This window comes from Manis pentadactyla, chromosome 12 (assembly GCF_030020395.1).
Source record: "Manis pentadactyla isolate mManPen7 chromosome 12, mManPen7.hap1, whole genome shotgun sequence".
In the NCBI taxonomy this organism is placed as follows: domain Eukaryota; kingdom Metazoa; phylum Chordata; class Mammalia; order Pholidota; family Manidae; genus Manis; species Manis pentadactyla.
Genome location: NC_080030.1, coordinates 102,415,377 through 102,439,413, shown reverse-complemented (window position 1 = coordinate 102,439,413; position 24,037 = coordinate 102,415,377). Strand labels below are relative to the sequence as shown.

At 50.0% G+C, this 24,037-nt stretch overlaps 1 protein-coding gene across 2 annotated transcripts in view; it reads left to right on the top strand.

Annotated features, from left to right (window-relative positions):
• The window catches only part of SIM1 (SIM bHLH transcription factor 1), a 67,704-nt gene that overhangs the window by 5,751 nt on the left and 37,916 nt on the right, over positions 1-24,037 (top strand). For both annotated transcript variants that reach the window (XM_057489448.1, XM_057489449.1), the window contains exons 3-9: positions 4,882-4,964; positions 8,612-8,705; positions 9,245-9,349; positions 9,456-9,541; positions 10,258-10,457; positions 10,611-10,717; positions 11,376-11,523. In XM_057489448.1, coding sequence (XP_057345431.1) covers positions 4,882-4,964; positions 8,612-8,705; positions 9,245-9,349; positions 9,456-9,541; positions 10,258-10,457; positions 10,611-10,717; positions 11,376-11,523 — 823 coding nt within the window. The remainder of the gene's footprint in view (positions 1-4,881; positions 4,965-8,611; positions 8,706-9,244; positions 9,350-9,455; positions 9,542-10,257; positions 10,458-10,610; positions 10,718-11,375; positions 11,524-24,037) is intronic.

Here is a 24,037-nt window from a genome sequence, read left to right as displayed (position 1 = left end):
ATACAAAACAATAACATAAACAGGGTGTCATGAGCTATGGCGGGATGCTTTAAAGCAGTGTACACTCACTCATCTGAAGCTGAAATCAGGCTAAATTTCCAGGGGGCAAACCTGGTTTCTAAGGAAGTTATTTTTCAGAGCTTTTTGCAGACACAAGTGCAGACAGGGAATTCGAGCGCATGGAGTCTTGTTGCATTTCTCTATCTGTTGGCTCAGGTATTTTATTAAGAGAATGAGGTTTAAACCCAGCTAACACCCTTGTGATTTTTAGCTGTCCACCCATTCCCAGTCTGATACATGGAATTTAAAACCTTGGGGAGAGGAACCCTCAGTTATTTAGCAATGGGACTGCTAATTAGAAAGTACTAACCCAATATCTGAGACCCGGGGGCAAGCCTCCCGCAGCTAGTCCCACGGGGCGGCGGTTCCTGCGGGGAGTTGGTTGCTCGACCTCGGTGGCTCGGACCAGACCAGGAACAGAGACCTCGTCGAAGCGTGTACGGCGCCTGCAGAGCGCCCAGCGGGAGAAGCCCGTACGCCGCGCCGGCCCCTTCCCTCCCCACCGCAGCGGCCCGCGCCGCCCCCCGCGGCCGCAGCGCGACGGGATCAGCGCGGCCTCCGCACCGCGTCTGCTCGATGCCCACGCCAGACCAGCTCTCGGCCCCGCCCGGGCTCCGGGACATCCCCGCCCACCGTAGGCCGAGACTTCGCCGGAGCCGGCCGTTGCGAGGCCTTGGGAGCCCGGTCGCCGGGGAGGACCGCAGCGGTCACGGCAGCGCCCGCCTCTGGGCGGCGGCTCGGCCCCGCCCGGCCGCACTGGGAGGCCCCGGGGCGACGCCACTGGGTGCCTCTCAGCCCCCGCGCGGGGCAGCACTGCCAACCCGCGAGCATTGTCGCCCTCGGGTAGGGGGGACCTGTTGACCTCGGCCTGTCCCCGTGCCGGCAGCTCGGGTTCTCCCGCAGCGCGCTCGGGAGCCCACGGCCAGCGCGGCCGCCGGGCCGGGTCCGAACTAGGTCAGCGCTCTGCCCGTCGGTCCCCAGCCCAGATTCCCCGCCACCGGCAGGGGCCTCCCCGCGCTGGGGCCTCGGGGGCAGGCGGGGGCGGGCGGGGCACACACCCCGGGGTTCGGGCCGCGGTGCGGGACACCCTCGACGGGCCGGCCGCGCCCTCCAGGTGGCCCGCGCGGGCCTGGAGCGGGGCGGGGCCCAGCGCGGGGCCGGGGTGTGCGCCCCTCCGCGAGGGGAGCGGCCTCCCACCCAGGGCCGTTCGGGCGCGCGCTCTCGGCTGCTGGGCCCCGTCTCCGCGCCTGTTTTCCCCGGAGAGCCCAGCCTCGGGGGCTCCCGGAGCCCGGAAACGAAGGCTGCGTGGCTGCCGGGCCCGGGGAGGAGGCTTGAGCCGCGAGCCCCCGGCCGGGGTGCGCAGGCCCGACGGGAAACCCGGGGGGCTGGGACAAGCCCCCTCGGAACCCGAAGCCAGGAGCGCGGTCCCGGAGGACCTTTCCTGCCCCAGCCACCAAGCTGTGGTGGAATCAAGGGCGAGCTCGTGCAGCACCCCCGTCCCTATATTCCTAAAAGGCGTATCGCGATCTGTCACAGACATGAAGGTTTCCGCGAACGACTACAAAGAGGGCACGTTTCTATTGAGATAGTGTTTATTTATTAAAGAAAAAAAAAGTAGAACGAGCTCCTTTCTTCTTCTTCCTGCCTGAGTGAAGGGGGTGGTGACCAGCCCGGTCCGTAATCTGTATTTTGTCAAGGGTATGAAACTCATTCCGAAGGAATAGCTCGATCAATTTATTGTTGCTGCTTGCAATAACACAGCTGGGTGATGCTTTGAGCTCCAGCTAGACTCGGGCTCATCATTCATTCGCCAAGAACGGGCCTAAATTGTGCCTGTGGGATTAGGTCAATTTTAGTGGATCTACTTCGCCTCATTTGGTTACTAATTGGTTTCTTGTTTTATAAATCGAAATCTCATTTTCAGGAAATTACAAAACCCGTGCAGTCAGTCCATTGAGGTAATCCTTGGGTCAGGGGGTATTTAAATGGAAATGGCTCAACCGCGCACTGAGGGTAAAGCAACAGTGAAACTTCGCTCGGTTTTCGCATGAACTGTGAGCTAGTCCTTTAGATCCATAATAGATACATCCCTTCTAATACTACTTATGTAAATATGATAAAACAGACTTTAAGGGAAGAGGGGGGGTGGAGAGAAGCAAAATTTATCTGCTAAGGTTAATGTGGCATATCTTGGAAATCTTCCAAAATAGATTATGTTTTCCTTTGTCTTCGGCCACTTTAGCTGGGGAAAATCCTTTTGTCTAAAACCCGATTTAGTTATCGCCTCCCTCGCGGAGCTCCTTTTCTCTCTTTGCAAAACCCCGCTCCCTCGGCCTCACCGAATTACAAGAGAATCTTTAGATCTTGTTCCCACTGTAATCCTGCTGCAAAGAGAGCTGGTTTCCTCCTCATTTTAGACAGACAATCAAAGGATTTGCGAATTTTCTGCGGTAGGTCAAGTGCAGAAACGAAATCTCAGCTTACCCCCCCCCCCACCAACCGAAATTGGGTGCGGGAGCGCGTCACCGCAGGCAGGATGAAAGGGGGTCCCGGGAGAGGGGTCTCTGGCCCACTCCGGGATTTTCGGAGGCAGAGCCCGTGACCCGGGCTGCAGAAGGGGTCCTGGCAGGCCGAAGGACGAGCTCTGCCCTAGTATGAGGTCAGGAGCGTCCGCCAGGTGGACCCGGGCAGGGCAGGCAGCCCTTTATAAAACATTAACCCAGACAGAACCGTGGGACGGAGATTTCGACCAGGAGCATAAAGAGAAGGCAGTGCTCCGTGAAAGCAAAAGGTTCCCTAAAAGCGGGGGTGGGGAGTGGGAGGAAGGGGGCAGGAGAGGTGGCGGGGGGGACCTGGGAAACCAGCGCCGGGCGGGCTGTTTATTAACCTGCCGGGAAGTCTTATTTTTCCCGCGTAGACGCATACTAATGAGGCCGCAACCCGGCACAACAAGCAGCCGGGGCTGGCCGGGGAGTTCGGAACCGGCACTTAACCGCGAGCCCAGCTCGGGGCCTTGTCAGATGATTCGGGGCGGAGGCCGCTCCCGGGCGTCTCCCAGCAGCTTTGGGGAAACTTCATCGTTTCACATGAAGACTTTGTTTGGCCTCCACTGCGGGCTTCGCACCCTTCGGGGGCGCTGCGGCCGAGGATGCCAGAGGCAGCCGGGCCTCCACCGCCTCCCTTCGCCCCTGGGGGCTTTGGGCTTTCGGGCCTCGGCGGGCCCCCGGCGCCCCAGGGCCAGCGCCCCCCGCGCCCCCGCGCCCCCAGCGTGGCCCTTCTCCCAGGTGCGGCCTCTACAGCCCTTCTCCCCGTGCCCCCGGCCACCTCTGGGTGTGTCCGTGTGAGCGGGGGTGAAAGGAGGAGCACCTCGCGCCAGAACCCAAGGGGACAGCGCGGCTGAGACGGGCGCCGCGAAGGGACGGGGACCAGGCCAAGGGCTGTGCCCCGGCGGCTGAGGCAGAGGCCCTCCGGAAGGGTCCGCGAGGACCCCCGATCAGGGCCGGGGAGTCACTCCACGGAGGGAAACCGGGGCGGGCTGAGGAGGCCGGAGGGGTGGGCTTGACGCCAGGGAGGGAGGGGGGTCCGAGCGCGGGCGGGGGCCTCAGTGTTTGCAGAGCGCTGGGGAAATCGTTAGATTTATTTAGATGTGCAAACACCCAGAAAGACCCGATTCTAGCTTAAGGGGGGCTCACGGTTACTCGTTATCGGGGGGTTGATCGCTTGCTTAGGAAGCAGTTCCTGGCCAACACATTTTAAGAGTCCAACTCCACGTTTAATTCTGAAAGATCCGCCCCCACCCCCATGTTACCAGACGAGTGTGTTTGTCGTTGTGTACTTCGTAGTGATTTGCCCCCTAATGCACTAAACCAGTAAATCACACACACCCTTTTTGTCATATTAAACCTCGTTTAATGATGTAAGCATAAAGGAGTTTAACTACCTAGTTAAATTAATTTCAGCAGCAACACTGTTAGAAGATACTACCCGTAAGAAGTTTACCCTTGGTCTGGGGAAGGTCCTTCTGCCTTGTTTTTCATTTTATTTTCCCAAACAGGTATCTAGAGCCGACTCCCTATTAATTTTTTGAAAACCAGCCACGGGCAGCCCTGAGAGTTTTATTTTTGAGGCATCACCGGAGAAATGATTTGTAGCAAAGCTTGGACAGATCTTACTTAACATGGTCGCATCAAGGGCAGGAAGGGGCCGTCTTTGTAATAGATGAAACCAAAAGTAGAGAAACGGATTGATTCTCTCTATCCAGAAGGGATCGAACATATCGCAAAAACGAAGTTAGCACCGGAAAGGAACTGACTTAGGACGAAAATGGCTATGTGGCTTCTTTGGGGACGTGAGGTGAGGTTGTGTGAGGAGGGATTAGGAGGGGAGGCATAGGAAGGAGGAAGCCATCCGCAAGCAAACGGATTTTTCCAAAGGGGATGCAATTCTGAGGAAAAGGGCAGGAAAATGGCTGGAGAGACCCGCCGCCAACTAGAAAGCCTGCCAGGGACCAGCGGGACACGGCCGCCGCCTCAGGTCGCTCCAGGCAGGCAGACATTCACAGCCTCCACATAAGCGTCAGGGTGAAACTTTGGGTGAGAAATCGTGCCCCGCACCCCCCTAAACACACCAGCGAACTACGCAAAAGCTCCCGCAGGGGTGCCGTGCCAGGGGCCTCCCCGCCCTCCGTGGGCAGGGAGGGCGAGCCGGGGGGTAGCTGGTCCGGCGTGCGAGGCTTGCCGTGCGCCCCAACCGCGGGGCTAGTCTCGGACCGTCGGCCGGGCCCGAGTGCCGTCGTTAAAGCGCGTCTCTGTGTCTCCACAGGGCTCGGCGAGGCATGGGGCCACTCGAGCCGGACGAGCCCCCTGGACAACGTGGGCCGCGAGCTGGGGTCCCACCTGCTCCAGGTACAGGCGCGGGCCTCCGGGAGGCGCTTGTGCTTTCGGGCGCCGCGCTGGGCTTCTGGTTTCCCACCAAAATGAGATGGGCCCTTCGCGCAGCCCTTGCAGCTCCCCGCAAAGTTACAATGTTCAGCTCTTATTAGCCCCGCTGGGTGCTGACGGCGCCTCGAGACCGGGCGGGGGGCCAGGTGACAATCCGCACGTGGGGTTCGCAAGGGAACCCGGCCGGGCCCGGATCAGGCCCGCTGAACGGAGGGAGGGGGGCGCCAGCCGACGCCCGTCTCCAGACAGAACCGGGGCGCAGCGGGCGGAACTGCGGAGGCCGGGCTGCAAAACCGTCCGAAATGAAGGATTTAGAGAGGCCAGAACGGGAATCTGGTAGAAATGCCCGTCAATGCTTTAAGCCCACGCATCCGGCCCCAGCTGCGTCTGCGGCTCGTTTCCTCCCCTCCCTCTGCACGCGCTCTCACCCCAGGCCAGCCCAGGCCGTGTACAGCCCCTCGCGTACACACAGGCACCTCCCCAGGTAATGAGTTTACCCAATGTGGAGGCTCCCATTACCGCGTTGTTTGCAGTGTACACTGTTTGAAATTGCCCGTTGCCCGCTTAAGTAGCCTAGCAAATATTTAAAAATAGTAAAACTCCCGGTGGCATTTTTAGGCGTGACACTCATCTGCCACCCCGCATCCCCTTATTATTATTATTATTATTATTATTCAAGTCTGCCTCCAGCGTCTCACGTGGAAGCCTCAAACCTAAGCAGCACTGGGGAATCTGATTCGGTTCTCCCTGGTGGACTAGGCATGGGCAGCATCTCTTGGCATGCTCCCCCTTGCCTGCCCCCTGCTTCTCTGTCCCTCAATCCCAGAGGCCCAGGAGAATTTAGTTTCACAGAGCAGAGGCCTTGTGCAAGCCTTCCCTCACAGGCCTGGCCTCCACACTTCTGCATTTAAATATAAAGTCACTGACTGTCCTCTTTCTCAGGTACATTTTCCGTTAGTTGTCCCAACAACTGACCCTCCTCCCTGAATCTTCCCCTATTCCCAGCTAATAACCCTCTTCAGTATAAACAAGAGAACAAAACCCAAGTAGTCCCTCACTCCTTCTACCTCTTGAGCAATCATTTTCCTCTTTTTCATCCCCAACATCTCAAAGGTCTTAATCACACTCTGAATCTTCATTGCTCACCCTGCCTTCCTATCTCCTACACCCTTGCAATGTGGCATCTTTCCCAGCTGTTGTGCTCTGCACAGGCTCCATCACATTTTTATATCCAGCTGAGATGCTTACCTTTTATCTGACCAGACCCCATTCATTCCAAAATTAAGGGAGGGCCAACTGTGTACCAGACAGAAAGCCCTGCCCTCACGGAGTTCACAATCTAAGCAGAGCAGGCTTGCAAACCCACACAGGTCCGCTGCACAGTAGAACAGGAGGTGTAGGCACTATGGAGAAAAATAAGCAAAGAAAGATGGCTGTGTTTGAGTGATGCCATTTCAAATGAGGACAGTTGCAGAGGACCGCACTGAGCAAAATGGCATTTGGGCAAAACCCAATGGAGGTGCACTTGGTGGTACTTGACATTCTCCCACTCCCTCAGTTTCTCAAGTAGCACAATTTCCTGAATTCTTCTCCCTCTCTGCTTTCTCCTCTGCTTCCCCACCACTGTCTGGCTATAAATGCTGGCATTTCCCCAAGGCTCCAGTTCTGTTTCTCCTCTCACAGCTTCAAGGCCTCCTGGGTGATCTCAGCCACCACCACTATTTCAGCTCCTTTCCCCACATTTGTTTGACTCTAGATGGTTTTTCCAGTCTAGACACTCTTCCTGAGAACCAGACCTTTATTTCCTGCTGCCAAATGGACATGTCCAAATGGAAATCCGCATACAGCTGAAGTTTAGCATCTCCAAAGCAAGAACTCACTATCTCCCTCCTGCAGAGTTCTGCTCAGACGGAAGCTCACCATGTATCCCTAAATTCTTAATCTTGGTTAATGGTGTAACTCCCTATTTAATGATCTTGAACTCAATCTCGGCTTTTCTTTCTGCTACTGTAAATTCTGGGGCCAGAACCATCTCTGACTTAGACTCTGCGTTCCCCATCTCCACCGTAGCCACCTCAGTTCAGGCTTGACCACCTCCAATCTCCTCATTCCCACTTTTTCCTCCTGTAGATCACTGTTCACATTCTTTCAGAAAAAACACACACACACAACTAAGCATGCTACTCCCCCCACTTAGAACTTTCTGTCAGAACCCTGATGCCTACAGGAGCATTTCCAAATTCCCCACATGGGCACCTCACAGTCTCCAAGTGCAGCGCTGGTGTAGGTTCTGGGACACTAGACTGATCACCCCTGGGTGTGCCGGGCCTGCCCTCCCCCAGCCCTTGCTTTGTCCTGTCATTCCCTCTGCCTAGGAGAAGCTTCCTTCCGTCTCCAGTTCAAGCTTCCTCTTCAAGGCTCTGCTCAAACAGCTCTTCTGAGGCCCCTCTGATTCTCCCCCAGGCCTCTGGCCACCCAGCCTCAGGACCCCCGCAGCACTGCCGACTCATCGGTGTGGTTCTTCTGTTGTCTTCTGGCCAGTCGCCCTGCTGGACTTCCAGCTCCTTGCTCAGGGTCTGACTCATCCTATGTCTGCACTGCCTGGACTAGAGCCTCATTCACAGAGATAAAGGGACAGTGGACACCTAAGACTTTGCTTCCTGGAGAGCCTGTCAGTTTGATGCCTCAGTGTAAACACACACACACACGCACGTGCGCGCGCGCACACACACACACACACACACACACACCACTGCTCTATGGAGCCTCTCATCACACACACACACACACACACACACACTATGGAGCCTCTCATCACACACATACACACACACACACACACACACACACACACACCACTGCTCTATGGAGCCTCTCATCACACACACACACACACACACACCACTGCTCTATGGAGCCTCTCATCACACACACACACACACACACACACACACATACTATGGAGCCTCTCATCACACACACACACACACACACACACACACACACACACACACAAAACTGCTCTATGGATCTGCTGCCTGGAAAGCCTCTCATCTCCTAAATCCTGCTCTCCTGGAATCTTTGTCCAGCCACTGGCCAGCTGCCTTCTATCCACAAACTTTTCAGACTTCCAGCCCTTCCACATCACCCACTGCCTGCTGTTCTCCGAACTCCGCTAGTACTCTTTCCATTACGGGATGCTGCAACTATGGTGTCCTCCAAGACTGGCACATGAGGGTTCTGGTTCTTCCATGACCATCACCCCAAAAACCTAACCCACCTCGTATCACAGGCCATGAGTTCCCCATCGTCAAAATGTTTATGTGCATGTGTCACAGATCTGTCTGCTTTGTCTTTTTTTGGTGGATCCTGAGTCTTGGAGGGAGGTGACCCCATCCACCACTTCCTCTGGGTCTCTCCCAGGGGCTTGCAAAGTTGGAATGAACACAAGAGGGACTCCTGTGGCTGGGTTGCTAGACCCCGTTCCCTGCCAGCCCCTCTACTCCATGTCTCTGCTCTCTGGTTGTACATCTCTAACTTCTGTCTGCCTCCTACCCAATTTCTCTGATGGCCCAGAGGTCTCTCCATCAGCTCTGCTTCTCTCTCCACAGACCCTGGATGGCTTCATCTTTGTGGTGGCCCCAGATGGGAAGATCATGTACATCTCGGAGACAGCCTCGGTGCACCTGGGCCTTTCTCAGGTAGGTGAGTGGTCCACACCTCCAGCCTTCAATATTTACAGCCAGAGCTGGAGGGAGAGAGGGGCGGGGTGGGGCGGGGCTTTCCCAGAGCTTGTCTATGTGCAGTTCTGGGACTGGGGACATCTTAGGTGGCAGGAGATCTGGATCTCCCCGTTCCTCTGCTCCCTCATCCTCTAGCTCACACCCCAAGTCCAAAGGATAACTACCTTGTTGAGAGCCTACCATAAGCCAGACATCGTGGGAGGCAGTTACGTACTTCTGTCAGGATGTCTGCACCAGAGCATTGCTGGGGAGCCACTGTGACTATACTATTACTGCTACAGTTACTGTTATCATTGCTGCCTTTCCTAAATAAAGAAACAGGCTCAGATAGACTGAGACAGGTAGCAGGCATCAGAACTGGAATTAGAACTCAGTGCCGACTCTGGGGTTCTGGTTCCTGTCCTCACAGTCCGTCCTGTGACCCCCTGATCCAAACTTCCAGCCCCTCCACGGGACGTTCCACCACCTCCGAGAAGGTGATACCCTCCTCTTTGCAGGTAGAGCTGACCGGGAACAGCATTTACGAGTACATCCACCCGGCCGACCACGACGAGATGACGGCGGTGCTCACGGCCCATCAGCCGTACCACTCTCACTTCGTCCAGGGTAAGGCGGACGCGTGCCTGCGGCACTCGGGCAGCCGGCGGCTAGTGACCGTTCCCCGGTTAGCCTGGCCTCATGCCCTGCGCCTCCCTCCGCTCCTCTCTCCCAGAGTACGAGATCGAGCGCTCCTTCTTCCTGCGGATGAAGTGCGTCTTGGCCAAAAGGAACGCGGGCCTCACCTGCGGCGGCTACAAGGTGTGTGGCTGAGAGGCAAGGTTTACGCCTCGCGGCTGCTCCGGCCACCTAGCGGGGTGCAGGGGGAGGCATCGGGACCAGAGGCCAGTGCGGCTCGGCGGGGACGGTCTCTGCCCGCACCTCCCCACGGGGCATCTCCCATAGGCGTCGAAGTGCTGCGGGCTGGGACTTACGCCTGGCGTCCTTGAGCTTTGCGAATACCGGTAACTACGTTTTAAGGCTGAGTCTCACTGGGTCCGGGGACTGTCCGCCCGCTGGGGCGCTTAATGTGGAACCCATAATGGGCCCTAGGGGTGTGCGAAGCGTCTGAAACTGTCGGTGACTTCGGTGGATTCCTAGTTTACCCCCAGCGTCAGATTCTGACCCGCAGGGAGGTTGGGGATGGGAGCTTTGGCCCCAAGCCACGGTTCTCCTGCTCAATGAGAGCAGACTTGATTAGAATGCAGGTTCCAGGGCCTCACTTGGCGATTCGGATGCGTTAGGGTTGGCAGGGCCCAGGTCTCCGCATTTCTACAAGCCCCAGGGGAGTTCAGTGTGGGAACACAGCCGGTCCCTTGAGATGTCTTGGAGCACCAGTAACTTGGGGCGCTTCAGTGCGGGGCGCGGCGCACGTGGCGCCTGCGGCTGAGGAGTCTCACATGTTTAGATCCCTTCCCCGCCTTTTCGGATGGTGTGAGGGCTGTGGCTGAGCCTCCCCGTCTGCCCCTCCGCCGCAGGTCATCCACTGCAGCGGGTACCTGAAGATCCGCCAGTACAGCCTGGACATGTCGCCTTTTGACGGCTGCTACCAGAACGTGGGCCTGGTGGCCGTGGGCCACTCGCTGCCGCCCAGCGCCGTCACCGAGATCAAGCTGCACAGCAACATGTTCATGTTTCGCGCCAGCCTGGACATGAAGCTCATCTTCCTGGACGCCAGGTGGGGGGTCCAGGGCGGGGGGCGCCACCCTGAGCGCGAGGGCCGCCCGCTCAGTGACCGAGAGCTCCTCGGCTGCCCTCTGAGCCCATTCTGAGGATGGCAGCCGGGCCTCCCCGCACCCCGTGCTCAGCCCGCTGGGATTGCTCTCCGTAGGGTGGCCGAACTGACGGGGTACGAACCTCAGGACCTGATCGAGAAGACCCTGTACCACCACGTGCACGGCTGCGACACCTTCCACCTGCGCTGCGCCCACCACCTGCGTAAGGCGCCCGGGGCGGGGCGCGCGGCCTGGCGGGCGCGGGGCGGGTGGGGCCGGGTGGGAGGCGGGGCCTCGCCTACGGCCGCCTGCACGCCGGGCTGCACCTGTTTTCCGTCGCACCCGCGGCCCCCGCCCGGGCGGAGGGACGGTGACTGAGGTTGTGGCAGAAAATGCCCCGGAGGAATCTTATTCTCCTATTGATACGCCCTCCCGCTTCCCCAGCCCGCCCTCCTCCGCCCCAGCACCCCCGGCAAACCTCACGAAAGATGGGGGCAAAAAATAAAAAAATAAAAAAACGCGGGCGCACTGACCGGCGTCAGCTTGGGCCGTAGCTTTGCTTCGGGCTGAGTCTCCCGGGGCAGGGCCCGTGCGCCTCGGTTCAGCTGCCCAGACCCTGCCCTGGGTAGGTGGAGTATTGAACGGGGGCAGGCCCGAAAGTGCAGTGTCTCTCGCCCTTTCCTAACCGCGACGGACCGCAGGACTCGATGCAAATTACCAGGGTCATCAATTGGCCCGGGAACGTGCGGATCCTCCCGCCCGCCCGCCCGGGCGCGGTTATTGGGGCCCGCAGGGGGCCTGCGCGCCAGCGCCAGGGGCTGCGCTTGGGCCGGACCCGGAGCGGGCTTCTGCCCCACCAGCGGCCTCTGTCTCCCCTTCAGTGCTGGTGAAGGGACAGGTGACCACCAAGTACTACAGGTTCCTGGCGAAGCACGGCGGCTGGGTCTGGGTGCAGAGCTACGCGACCATCGTGCACAACAGCCGCTCCTCCAGGCCGCACTGTATCGTCAGCGTCAACTACGTCCTCACGTGAGTGCGAGTCCGTGACCCCTTCCCCCACCCCAGGCGACCCTGGTCTCCACGCGGGTGCAGGTGGTGGGCACGGCCGGGCGAGGCTGGGGTCCACTGAGAACGCCGGTTCTGCCCCCCGAGTGCTGGCTGCCCTGGGAGACGGCAGCTTGAGCACTTTCATCTTTATGAAGAGCCTTCCTTCGTTATATTCTAGAGGAAGATTTAGGAGTTTTTCCATTCACAGCCCATCTTTGCTTTCTACTCTCTCTCTTGTAACCTTTTAAGCGAACTCTGCATTAAATAAAACTTAATGCCGCAGAAAGAAAAAAAGAGAGAAAAGGGCCCGACGTACGGAGCCATTTATGGCTAACAAACAGGACATCTGTTTCACTTTTTCAAATCTGAGTTTGAAGTTCTTAATTTTAACCAGAGGCTCCAATCCAAGTTAAAGAGTTCTGAGAGAGTGATTCTTTCCCTGAGCCACAAAGAGGGTGTAAGTGACCAGGAGGGGCCTGGCTTTAACCTCCAGGCAGCACAGGGACCCGAGCCAACGCTGAGGGTCTTGGCCAGCGTCCAGGCCCTGCGCGTCGTGCGACCGCATCCCTGGGTGAGGAGCTGGCGTCGCGGTGCCACCTGCCGACGCGGCTGGTGGGGCGGCCGCGGGGGCCGCATCGGAGCCTCCTGCTTTCTAGAAACAATCTCCATTTCCCGTTGCGTGTGTGGCCCTGCAGGCTGGTCACGTGGCCCGGTGGGCTCCTCGCGCAGAAAGCACCTTCTGTATGTTTGTGAGGGCTGAACTGCGTAGGGTTGAAGCCTTTATGCAGAACCCTTTTGTGTGTGAAGTTGCCTTTTTTTGGCAGAGGCTGAAATTCTTGTGATTTGGGGGGATCTCAGGAGTTACTTACTCAGGAAGCATTAACACACCGCACACTTAGTAGAAATGCCATTTTGACATTAGGAAGTTACCTAAGGGGTATACTGCTGGGAATCAACTACACTATAGGCCATGAGGGCTAGATTCAGTCCACTCCTTTTAAGTTGCTAAATTAAAAATGTAGTAGCTGGAAGTATTGTGCTTGGCAGTAAGACTATTTGCTCTGTGCCTTGTTTCATAAGAAAATTTAATTCAATGGACTTGGAAAATGGACTTGGTTTAGGTGAAAATTCAGTATTCAAGAATAGCTGGTTATAAAGAAGAATCTTTTCTTTCTTTCATTTTAGTAAACAGTATTAAAATAAATATCTTAAGTTTTTGTAATAGCAAGAAAGCTGTGGGTTTTAATACAGAGCAGAAAACATACCAATATTTTGGGTATCATGAACACAACCATCTATTTTTACAAATGCAGTATTTCATATTATTAAAATAAGTGTAAAAGAAAAATGACAAAGCGTAATTCATGAAATAAGCCACTCTGTGAAGCAGACATATTAAAGAGTGAAAAATTATGTCTGCCTGCTCTGGAAAGGAAACAGACATTCTTTAAGAAGGTGCTTTGTATGTCTGAGACATCATGAGCATTATGCATGCACTCTGTTCTCTTGTGGTGCCTGTGGTTAGTAATCATTTTTTATCAAACAGCAGGGTATATAGTCACACAGACCCATATCAATGATCAGAATGCAAGTTCGACCTCCCAATGGGTAAAGTTAATTTATGTTTGGAGTCACTTTGAAATAGTCTGTTTTGTTTTCTGGTGGAGAAGTGTACTTTTCTTCCTTCTGTTAACTCTCATTCTTTACAGTTCTTCGGAGCTGCAAGATTAGCCTACCAACTTTCCATCAGATTAAAAAGATGTAATGAGGATAAGTGATTTACAGCAGGAAAAATAGCATGGCATGCACTTTTCAGAACGCTTTATACCTCTGAGTGAAAATAGAAATAAACACACAGAAGCACAGAGGATGAAAAGCTGAAATTGATTACCCTTTTATGAGTCTCAGCCCCAGTTCGTTGTATAACAAATTCTTAGGACAATCTTTGTGACTGCAAATGTGGAAACTGCCTTACATGAAATGTCATCAAGTGGCTCTGTGTGTGTTGACAGGATTTTCATAATGAACAGGTTGCAGTTTGTTTGATGTGTATATCACACATCTGGCTGGAGTTACTAATTTACATTGTCTTAGAAAATTAAATAGATGGCTATTGATTCTCTATGGTAGCAGTGAGCTACCACCACATGCATTTGTTTTCCTGGCCAGTTCTCTAGGAAGCCAGAGAATGTTAAGTGAATTCTTTTCAAATATACCACCTCAAACCATGTACTTAAAACCACAGCCCTCCCCCCACCCAAATAATTTGACAGAGCAGATGTTTTCCAAATTTAGACATTTTAATAGCATACATTTTGAAGGGATTTTCATGCCATGAAAGTAGAGAGAATTTTAAATAAGGACTGGTTAAATGAAGATATGACATTTTGGTGGAAGCTATAGTCATAAGAACCTCATTTTTCTCATTTCCTGGTGGTAAAATCTACTGTTAAGTTAAAATGTGCCTTAAAAAAATGGGGGATTGAAATATTCAGCAGCCTTGTTTTAAAAAGCAGCTGCAACAGTGAATACCAGAATTTTAGTGGCAAGTGGTGCTTTACTGGCTTTTGAATGGCCATCATACAAAATGTTGGTGCTCTGGAAATCTGGACAGGAGAGGGAGTGGCCACTCTGATTAGATTTTCTAAATGTCTCAGGCTCTCTGGATCCTTGGGGTACCTTAAAGCTTCTATAGCTCCTCATTAAAACCCCCAATCCCAAAACAAGAACACAAAAGCCAACCAGAAAACTGACCACTTTATGATGTTCTTTGACACACATCCCTGTTAACTTTATGTCCCACATTAAAAAAAAAAAAACTGTTACAAATTTTGAGCGCCCACAGGGTTTGAAATAAGAGTTAAGTAGGACAGGCCCTGATCTCTGATTATTTTCAAGAGGATAGGTGAATAGAGCTAGTGTCTAGTAACACGGAATGTTGGGGAAAATCCAGAAAAATACAGAGAAATAAAGGAAAGCATTTTGTGTAAAACCTAGGTAATTTCCTTGAGTTCATATTTCTTTGAGTTTGCTCAGTTAATAGTATTAATTATTCATAGCCTGTCCAGACTTAAAACATTAGTACCTAATATGAAGAAAATTGAAAATGTGGAACACCCAATAAACTATGAAAAGTAATTTCTAGAAAAATGAAGTCTAGATTCTCTTTATGTTTTTAAGCTTCATATGCTTTGAAAATAAAACCTTCGAATCTACTTTTAAAAATAAACCAATGAAGTATAAAAATCCCACTTAAAAATATTTGAAAACACGAAATTTTCAAACACAGAAAAGTTAGAAGAATAGTACAATGAATATCCAATATCCATCTATAATCTGTATCTATAACATATAGTCTAAGCCATATTTGCTTTATGTCTCCCTCTACCTATATGTGTGTCTATTTGAATGTGCATTTTTCCCTCTACTGAATCATTTCAAAGTAAGCTGCAAACATCCTGATACTTCATCCTTAAATAACATTCTTCTACATTTATGATGGCACATTTAAAGTGTTTAAAATTACTGTGTGTAGAAGGTTCCAAGAATATACACGAGATCTAGTTTACTGATGCCATTAAAAACAATATGCCACTGAAATTCAAGTGCTCACTGATGTATGACCTCAGGCTGATTGATAGACAACTTTTTACGAGAGGACTTGTATAGAATGTAGTCGTAATTGTTAGTGGATTTTAAACTAGACTTCTAATGAGAATGGAAGCTAGTACGATTCTGATATGGAAAGTAAAGGAGAGATACCAAGAGTGATATGGTAGTTTTGGAATCATACTAATTTAATATTTTTCAACCATTCCTTTGTTGGTAAAGACTTTTCTGCTTAATTCCTAAGTTTAGGATAGGGCATTATTTTAGAGTGACTGAACACATAGAAGGAAGTAATTTTGTGTGTTAAAATTTCTACTTCAGTGTTACAGAAAGTCAAACAAATTGAGACAATTTACATTAGTGAGCTATATAATACTTGCTATCTATTAAATAATCCTTTGAATTTGTAGAAAAGTTAGGGTTAATGTCAAAAGAGCCACATTTACTTCATGTAAAAAGAAAAAAAGGGTCTCTACATTGTAGTGATTGCAGATCCCATAATTTTTCTTCTTCTTTCTTTGCATGAAACTATTGTTGTTCTCACAATCAAAAAGAGTTTTAAGAGTTAACATATTCTGTGAATATAAACCCTTATATATCCTTTCTGTAAAGCAGCAAACATTAAAATATGCTCATATTAGTTTGCTCTTTCAAGTATATAAACAGTGCTGAATTAATTTGGGCATTTAAACTTAAATTTTTTATTAATATAAAAGACCCAGTGATATTATTGTTACTACTACTAGGAAATTTTAGAAAGTGGTTTTTGAAAACTTGACTAATAACAGGTATAGTTACAGAAATGTATTTTATTTTCTTGTTAGGAAAATCACTTTTATATTGTAAATAATGTCAAATGAAGTGTCTTTTGACATAGTGAGTTACAGCAAGATAGAAAAAATAATTTACTTTCATGCCTTGAATCTATGGCATACTTGTTGCATAGATTCAAGTTTTTTGATCATTAAAAATAATAACCATGCACTAATGTATACTGATAAAGTAGATTGGGTCCTTAATTGTGTTTCATCTTTATTATGACAATACTAAACATCAAAGCCCCAGGTGTCCTTTCCAAATGATCTTTTGTGTAACAATGATTACAGCAATGAACTGAAGGCCCATTTGTATGAATAGTAATTTGTAACAACTGAAACTATTAATACTAATTTCATAACTACCAAAACACTTCATTAAAAGAAAGAGCTGGGAGATTTAGTCTGTTTTATAGTATGTAATGCCAGTACTCACTAATCTTATCCTCCCTCCATTTTCCCCTTACTGTAATTTTTTTTATCATAGTAATCTGTATTTGGTTTTGGATTTGTGATATATGCTCACACTTTATAATTTTTTAAGAAACAAATGTAATGCACAGTTCTTTCAAATCCTTACCAAACTTGTTACTTGGATGGTTCGGTATTTCAGTTGGGGCAGAGACCATGCTCCCCATTTTCTAGGTGAGAAAATTGAGGCCACATACACTGAGTAAGTGTGAAGCCGGGAGTAAGGCCGGGGGTGTCAGGTTCAGCTGCATCCGGGGTTCTCTCTGTGGGGTGGGGAAGATGCCTGGGAGAGAGGGGAGACTGTAGGTGGGCAAGGCCTGCAGCGTTCAGCTCTCCCGACCCTGAGCAGGCTCTCATCTGATCTCATGATGACTAAAAAGCTGCTTCTGTGTTGCTGTTCCAAAAGTATGTACAGATATTGACAGTTCAGTGGTTTAAACTTAGTAGTATTATCTTCTCAATGACATTCAAATAAAAATACATCTTTTTTCCCCCTGTAAATCTCACTAAGGACATTTTCATTTTATAAGAAAAAATGTGGCCTGCAAATACTTTAGTTTTCTACCGGATGGCCTGCCCTTAGTTTGCACAGACACATTATTGCTGTTACAAGTTATATCATTTCTGCCACCAGATCTAAAATTTTATGTCGTTATTAAGCAAAGTGTTAAAATGAACATCACTGGATTGTCAAGCCAGGCATCCTTTTTATCAGGAGATGCTCACATTACCTCCTGTGGCAGCATTTCCCAGATGGTGTGTGTACGTGTGTGTGTGTAGACAGGGAGGTGGCGTTGTCCCTTTTCTGCTTGTGAGGGAGAACAGCAGGAAAGGCTGTCCCCTGGGGCCCCTGGTCAGGGGCTGGGGATGGAGAGCTTCCCAGCATGCCCTGGGCCGGTGCGGATCCTCTGGCCCTCCAGCAATCCTGCTGCCCGGCCGCTTCCCGCTCCGCAGACCTCTCTGCGTCCACCCCTTCCTTTCTTGCTGCCCAGACCTGGGGGGCACTGACTGACAGGACCTCCCCTTCACTTCCTGGACGGAGACCACGTGGCGTGTGCCACATGACTAGTCTGACCGCTCTTCTGTGCTGGGAGGGAACAGGTCCTGATCTTTGAGACGCATCATGGGAAAACATGGATCATCACCTTATTTGAAGGCAGGGATTCATACATGTTATTGTGAGTGGATAGACAAATTCAAATGAGGCCTTCCTGGGACTCCAGGAAAGCATGTTTTCATTTTCTGACTTAGTCTCTCACGTGGCAAACCCTGTTACATTTTGTACAAGATGTGTGTTTGTGGGAGGGTGGGTCATGCGTAGCTTGATAATTATAGTAAAAGGCCCTTATCCTGTGCTTCCTATCTGCTCTCCGCTCCCGTTGGCTTGTGACATCCTTCCAGATGAGCAGGTGGTGATAGGAAATTCCTTTGGGTTGAAGCGCTAGTGCCTGTGCTTAAGTTGCCATGCGGAAAGGACTGGCTGGAGTTCAGGGGAAACCTGGAAATAACTGAGTGCCCATGGTTGGTAGAATGTGACATTCCACTTGGTCTGAAGGAGTAACTTCTCCACCTCCTTCCCCCTGCCTCCGGCACTCCTAGGTCCGGGGTGCTGGCAGGGGAGAGAGGTGGTCTATGGTGACGGCGGGGTGGAGGGACATGAGGGGGAACTTGTTTCTGTAGGGCATTAACAATGCCTGGGGTCGGGTTGAGTCTGGGCCATCTGCTTACCATCTGTGACTTTTACTCTGGGAGCTGTATTGCAGTCGGATCTTGACTTGGTTTTTTATAAAAGCCCACAGCATTATTCCAAGCAACCTGCAAGGGAAGGTACAGGCTTTGGTGTCAGGTCTGAGTTTGAATATGCTTTGCTGCATAACAGCTGTGAGACTTCGACCTTCTCTTTTCCTGTCTGGTAAGTGGGGGCATTTGTACCCACCATTTAAGGACTGAGGAGGATTGAATGGGATAATGTATTTATAGCTCTGTACCTTGCAGAAAGCAGGTGCTCAAAATATCTTCACTGTTGTAATTAGCTCTTGTCAATTACATGATATCAACCGACATACTCTGGAAGAGGATGAATAGTTCCCCTCTTTAACTTGAATTTCTAAATTCTCATATCCACAAATGAAGTATTCATTTTCCTTCCTCCCTCTGGTCTCTCAACACGCACACGCACCTCCAAGCATTGTGCCACTTGTGGGTAGCGGTTTCTGCGGTCCAGGTCTGTTCATCCTGGTCCTCACTGCTGTCATTGTGTACCCCGCGGGGAACTGAGACCTCTGCTCGGAGGGAGGTGAGGCAGCAGTTTCCAAGTGCATGGCTAGTGCCTGGTAAGGGTGGGGGGTGCTTTACATAAGGAATGTGCTTTACAGGGAAAAAGAAGCTTCTAAGAGACTAAGTTCTTATCAAATGTCTAAGATTCATTTAGTTGGAACTGGTGTTTGAGAATTTACCAATGTCAGTTGTTACAATGCAAAGTGACTCAAACATGCAACACTGGCAGTTTTGATGGTGTTCAGTGAACCCTTTTGTATATGCCCCGTTTCTGCACATGACATGGGGGAAGCTCTATTGCCAGGGTATCACAGAGGATGGCAGATGGCAATGATTTATTGCATGAATACGTGAGGCAGGAGTCTTGGCATCTCTCAAGGAGTTTATAATTTAGTTAGCAAAATAGAGGCGTTCCCCTTAAATAGTTAAGAACTAAGATTAGCATGGTTCGAAATGGTATGGTGCACTTTATCACTATTCGCTGAGGACACAGAATTCAAACGAGCTTGAAATGAGGTTGGATGAGGAAAGGGGTAGAATTCTAAGGGTCGAAAGTAGAGGCAGGGTCTTCTGGTTGTTATTTAGTTCTTTTTAAAGAGTGGCAAACTTTGACCTTGTAAGAGCAATTTTCAGAGATGGCAAAATTGTATTCAGGTGATTCTTGCATCAGTTCTGTCTAGGAGAAGGCATAATATTAGCAGATGGAACAGTGACTTAGATACAGAATCGTCCTGCTGTTCTTTTTCCCTAAGTGTTTCCGGTAACACAGTTCGCATCCCCTTCGCATGAGATTCAGTGGTGCTTGTCCCACTGTCTGCATCCCAGCTGGGCTGGATTTCTTCCTTCTTGTGCTGCTTGTCCCTGGACCTTTCTGTTGGAACTGAGCGTGTTTCATCAGGGCTGGAAGCTCTTTTCCCTAAGCCTCTTGCCTTTCTCAAATTAGTACTGGCATATTTTCAGTATGTTCACCCCACTTTATTAATAGTAGGCTTTTTAGCATCTGAGAATAGAAAACAGTTCTTCAAGTTTCAAGGGATGTCAGTGCTCTGAATTTAGTGTAAAATCTTACTGAAATGAATACATGGTGATACCACATATATAATCGTGGTATTTTAAAAATTATTTGTAGAAGTCAAAGGTGAGGTAATCATTAGGACAGCAAACAGCAGAGGACTGGAGGAGAGCTAGGGGCAAGAAGCCTATCTGGGGGGCTCCAGATCGGCAGGACCAGGACCCCACCCCCTCCAGTGCAGTGTTTGACACCATAGTCCTGCTATTAGCCCACGATGCAGTCTAACCCCAGGCTTCCTAGTTACATGTCTGAACCCTGATAACCAGAGGGATACATTGCATAGTATTTGGAAAACATTTTATGAAATGAGATCTCACTACATTTTATGATGTAACATAGCCTGGGCTCAGGGCCTATCGGCTGTTTAAATCCAAGCCCTGCCACTGACTAGCTCTGTGACTGTGGGCGACTTGCTTATCTTTGTGATGGATTTTTTCAAACATCTGTAACGTGTATAAAATACTATCTACCTTATAGAGCCCTTGTGGACATTAAATGAGAATGTGTGAGGTTTTTGGCACTGTGCCTGACTCAGAGTAACATCAAGTAAATGTGAATCATTAGGCTGGTGATTTCAGTGAAATTAAGTAAAATAACTTTTGGCTTGCTAATAAGGGCAAAGTGAATGTCTGTGAGCCCTTGGGCTGAAGGCGGGAAAGCACAGGTCTTAGGAAAGCAGCAGAAAGCACCAAGAATGAGCGACTACCAGTCATCCTGACATATCTGGAAAGGACTGTTAGATCCACCTTGTTCTAGTTGGTAAGGACTACGAGGTCTTTCAGCAATCGTCAAGGTTGTAGTGAGTACCTATCATGTATCAGGTGCTAAGCCAAGGTCTGGGGACATCAACAAATAAGACAGTAACTGCAGAGAAAAGAAATAAGTGCAAGTTCAAGCTGTCTCCTAGCTTGGTTTCCCTGTAGGCTTGCTGGTGACTGAGCATCCTTCCTGGAGGGAAGCGCTTCCATCCACAGTTAGAAAGCGGAGGGCCCGAAGCGGCCTGGCTCTGTGGGGTTCAGCCCTGAGGAGCAGGCCTGCAGGTGTGCGAGACTCCCTTCGGTCAGCTGGAGGCGGTAGGAGGAGCTGGGGCCCTGTGTGTGTGTGTGTGTGTGCGTGCGTGTGCGTGTGTGCACGTGAGTGGTGAGCGGGATCATGACTGGCAGCAGAGGCATGGGCTGCAGGCCGGTGTTAGCTCTCACCAGGGCGACGCTGCCCAGGGTAGGTGCTGGGTATCTTATTGCCTCATCCAGAGAGGGCAGTTGTGCCCACCTTGATTTTTGTCCTGTTTGAATGAGGCTGAGTGGATTTTTGTTCAGCTTTGAATATGATTTTTAAAATATTTTCTGGGGCTGATTTACAGTGGGATTGTGAATCTCAGCAAATTTTAAATTGAAAAATCTTTCTCGAGTCAAAACTGCATTTGCAGATTTATTATGTTTTAAAAAAATGTTGATAACTACTTTAGGGTACTTATTTAAAACTTCTCTTTTGTAAAGGGTTATTCCCAGATATTTCTGCCCTGCCCTGGAAAGACTGGAAGATGACTGTCAGCTCCAAGTTGAGGGAGTGGTGGGAGGGTGCTCAGTCCATTGCGGTACTTAGAAACTTTGGGAACTAAAGACTGACATTTGAGGGGCTGCTAATTGGTGCCAGAGGCTCAGAGAGGCCAAGTGACTTAGCCAATGCAACACAGCTAATGAGTGGGCCTACCAAGCCAGGGCCAAGGCTGCAGAGGCCGCCCACATTCCTCTTTGGCATGCTGTCTTTAAGCTGGTAACATTGTCCTAGGGTGAACCATATGAAATTGCCCCTTTTGTACGTTAAAACCGTCCAATGTTGGCAATTTCACATGATTCCATCTAGTATTTAGGAAGTAATATGATGTCATACAGAGATTTTGTAAAGGTCTATGGATAGTTTACTCTCTTGTTCTATAGGGGGTCTTCACAAAGTGACTCGCTCACCACACACTTTGGGTGTGCCCGGAATGCAGTCAGCCACCATGCAATGCGCTCGCCGCCCTGCCCCCACCACCAGGCCGGACCCCACATCCCTTTCACCAGTTCAAGTATCAACATAACGACATTTTTGCAAACCAGCAATCCATGCCTATCACCCATAGGTGATATTTTATTTAAAACATCTAATATTTTACCAGGATTCAAACGGGCACTGCTGCCTTCACTACAAGGAAATTTTTCCGTTGATTGATTGCTAAATGGATAGAGCCTGTGAAAGGATCTCTCTTTTTCTTTTTTTCCTGGGGATTTCTTGTTCAAACAGAATTTGTTGTATCCACATCAGTAAAGCCGTGCTAATATGGGCTGCTGGCCAGATATTGGAAATGGCCTCATTATATTGAACGGGATGTCATAATGATACCCATTAAGGTGGGATTCTCTCTGTGTTTGTACTTTTAAACCCAAGTCCCTTGCCACTTTTTACATCTCTGAGAACAGCAACACTGTCTGGTCGTGCAGTCAGGACGTGCTATCTCTCACCTTCTCCCACGGAAAACCATTACAAAAAGGGAATTCTCCGTTTGGGGCAATTTTAGGTGGCTGTAGCCTGCTGCTCCTCAGCCATGCATTGTGCCCCTGGTGCTTGTGATGGCTGTCATGTGCTCTGGTGGCTGAAGGTAAGAACCAAGAAGATTTACTTCTGTCAACACTCTCTTTAATGGGTATTGGTGTCCAAGTATATGACAGGAAAAGAGCTGGTTTTTTTTTTTTCAGAACTAACCAAACGTACCACAGGGTTGTTCATTTTAATTTTTATAGGCTGTTAAGAGACAAATAGTGTTGGAAGTCACAGCATTTCCATTAGCTGTTGAAATCTTACTAGAGTCCTGGCAAAGTGAAGTATTTGTTGTGTTGGCTTTGGGTAATGGACCCCTGCAGCTTATAGCTCAGGAATGCTGGAGGGATGAAGCCTGCAAAGAGGGGGGCAGAGGGGGTGTCAGCTTCATTCTTCCAATTAGAGCAGTTAAAGAAATAGCAGAGTGCAGGGGAGCATTTTATTGTGAGGGCTAATTGAAAACCAGAGGAAAATATTTAGAGATACTCCACGGCATTTACATTATAATATTGTTTCTATTTGTGTCACTTCTCGGTTGACTCAATAGGACCTTCATTACAGACAAATTTCTATCATTAGAATCAGTTTAATTTCTGTTGCTATAATTAAGAGGATGGCAAGAATAGTCAAGTGTAGACCTCACTATGGCACAGCAGGGATAGTTCTCGCATTCACCCGACAAGTATTTCTCCAGCACCTATTGGGTGCCGGGCTCTGTGGTAGGGCTGTGGTGTGACCAAGGCAGACAGGGTCAGTTTTAGTGGGAAGAAATAGATTATTACCTATAAACGAACAAATGGTCACATAACATCAGGAAATGAAAGGGAAAAAAAATTAGGCGGGATAAAGATATGAGAGTGGCCAGGGAAGGACTTTCTGTACACCCCTGAATGAAGGGAGTGAGGCAGCCATGCTGAGAGCTGTGGGGAGAGCATTTCCAGTAGTGGGAAGCAAGTGCAAAGGCCCTGAGGTGGAAACAAGCTTGGTAAGTCGATGAGCAGACCTCTCTGTGGCTTGAGCAGAGAAAGGGAATCAAAGAACAGAAGACAGTACTAGGAGAGAGAGAGTCAGATCATGTTGGGTTAAGGCTTTGGGATGCCACTGGAAAGTTTTGAGCAAAGGCATGGCATGAACTAACGTAAACCATGAAAAGATCATCTGGCTGGTGTGGAGAACAGGGAGACCTGTTAGGAACCGATTGCAATCCCTTAGGTGAGGGAAGATGATGGCTTGGAGGAGGGAGGTCGTGATGAAGGGTCAGACGCAGGATGTCCTGAAGGTAGACAGATGGGGTTTGCAGATGGATTGGATATGAGCTGTGAAAATATGTTAAGTCAAGACTAGCACCTCGGTTTTCAGCCTGAGTGTATGTAGGGTTAAATGGTGGGAAGGGGTAGATTTGTAGGCAGGGGCAGGAATCACAGGTTGCATGTAAGCATGTCTAGTTGAGACGTCTGTCATTCATCAGAGTGGCAATGTCGGGGAGGCTGTTGACGCTGGGGAACATCTGGGCTGGAGACCGAGGTCAAGCGCTTATGGAATTTAAAGCCAGTGCAGATAAGATCACTAAAGAGTGGGTGTTAATACAGAAGCATCCTGAAGACCAGGCCCCCTCGTCTCTCCAGTGTTATGGGTCTGTGGGGACAGACAGTGCCCAAAAGGGGGCTGAGAGGAA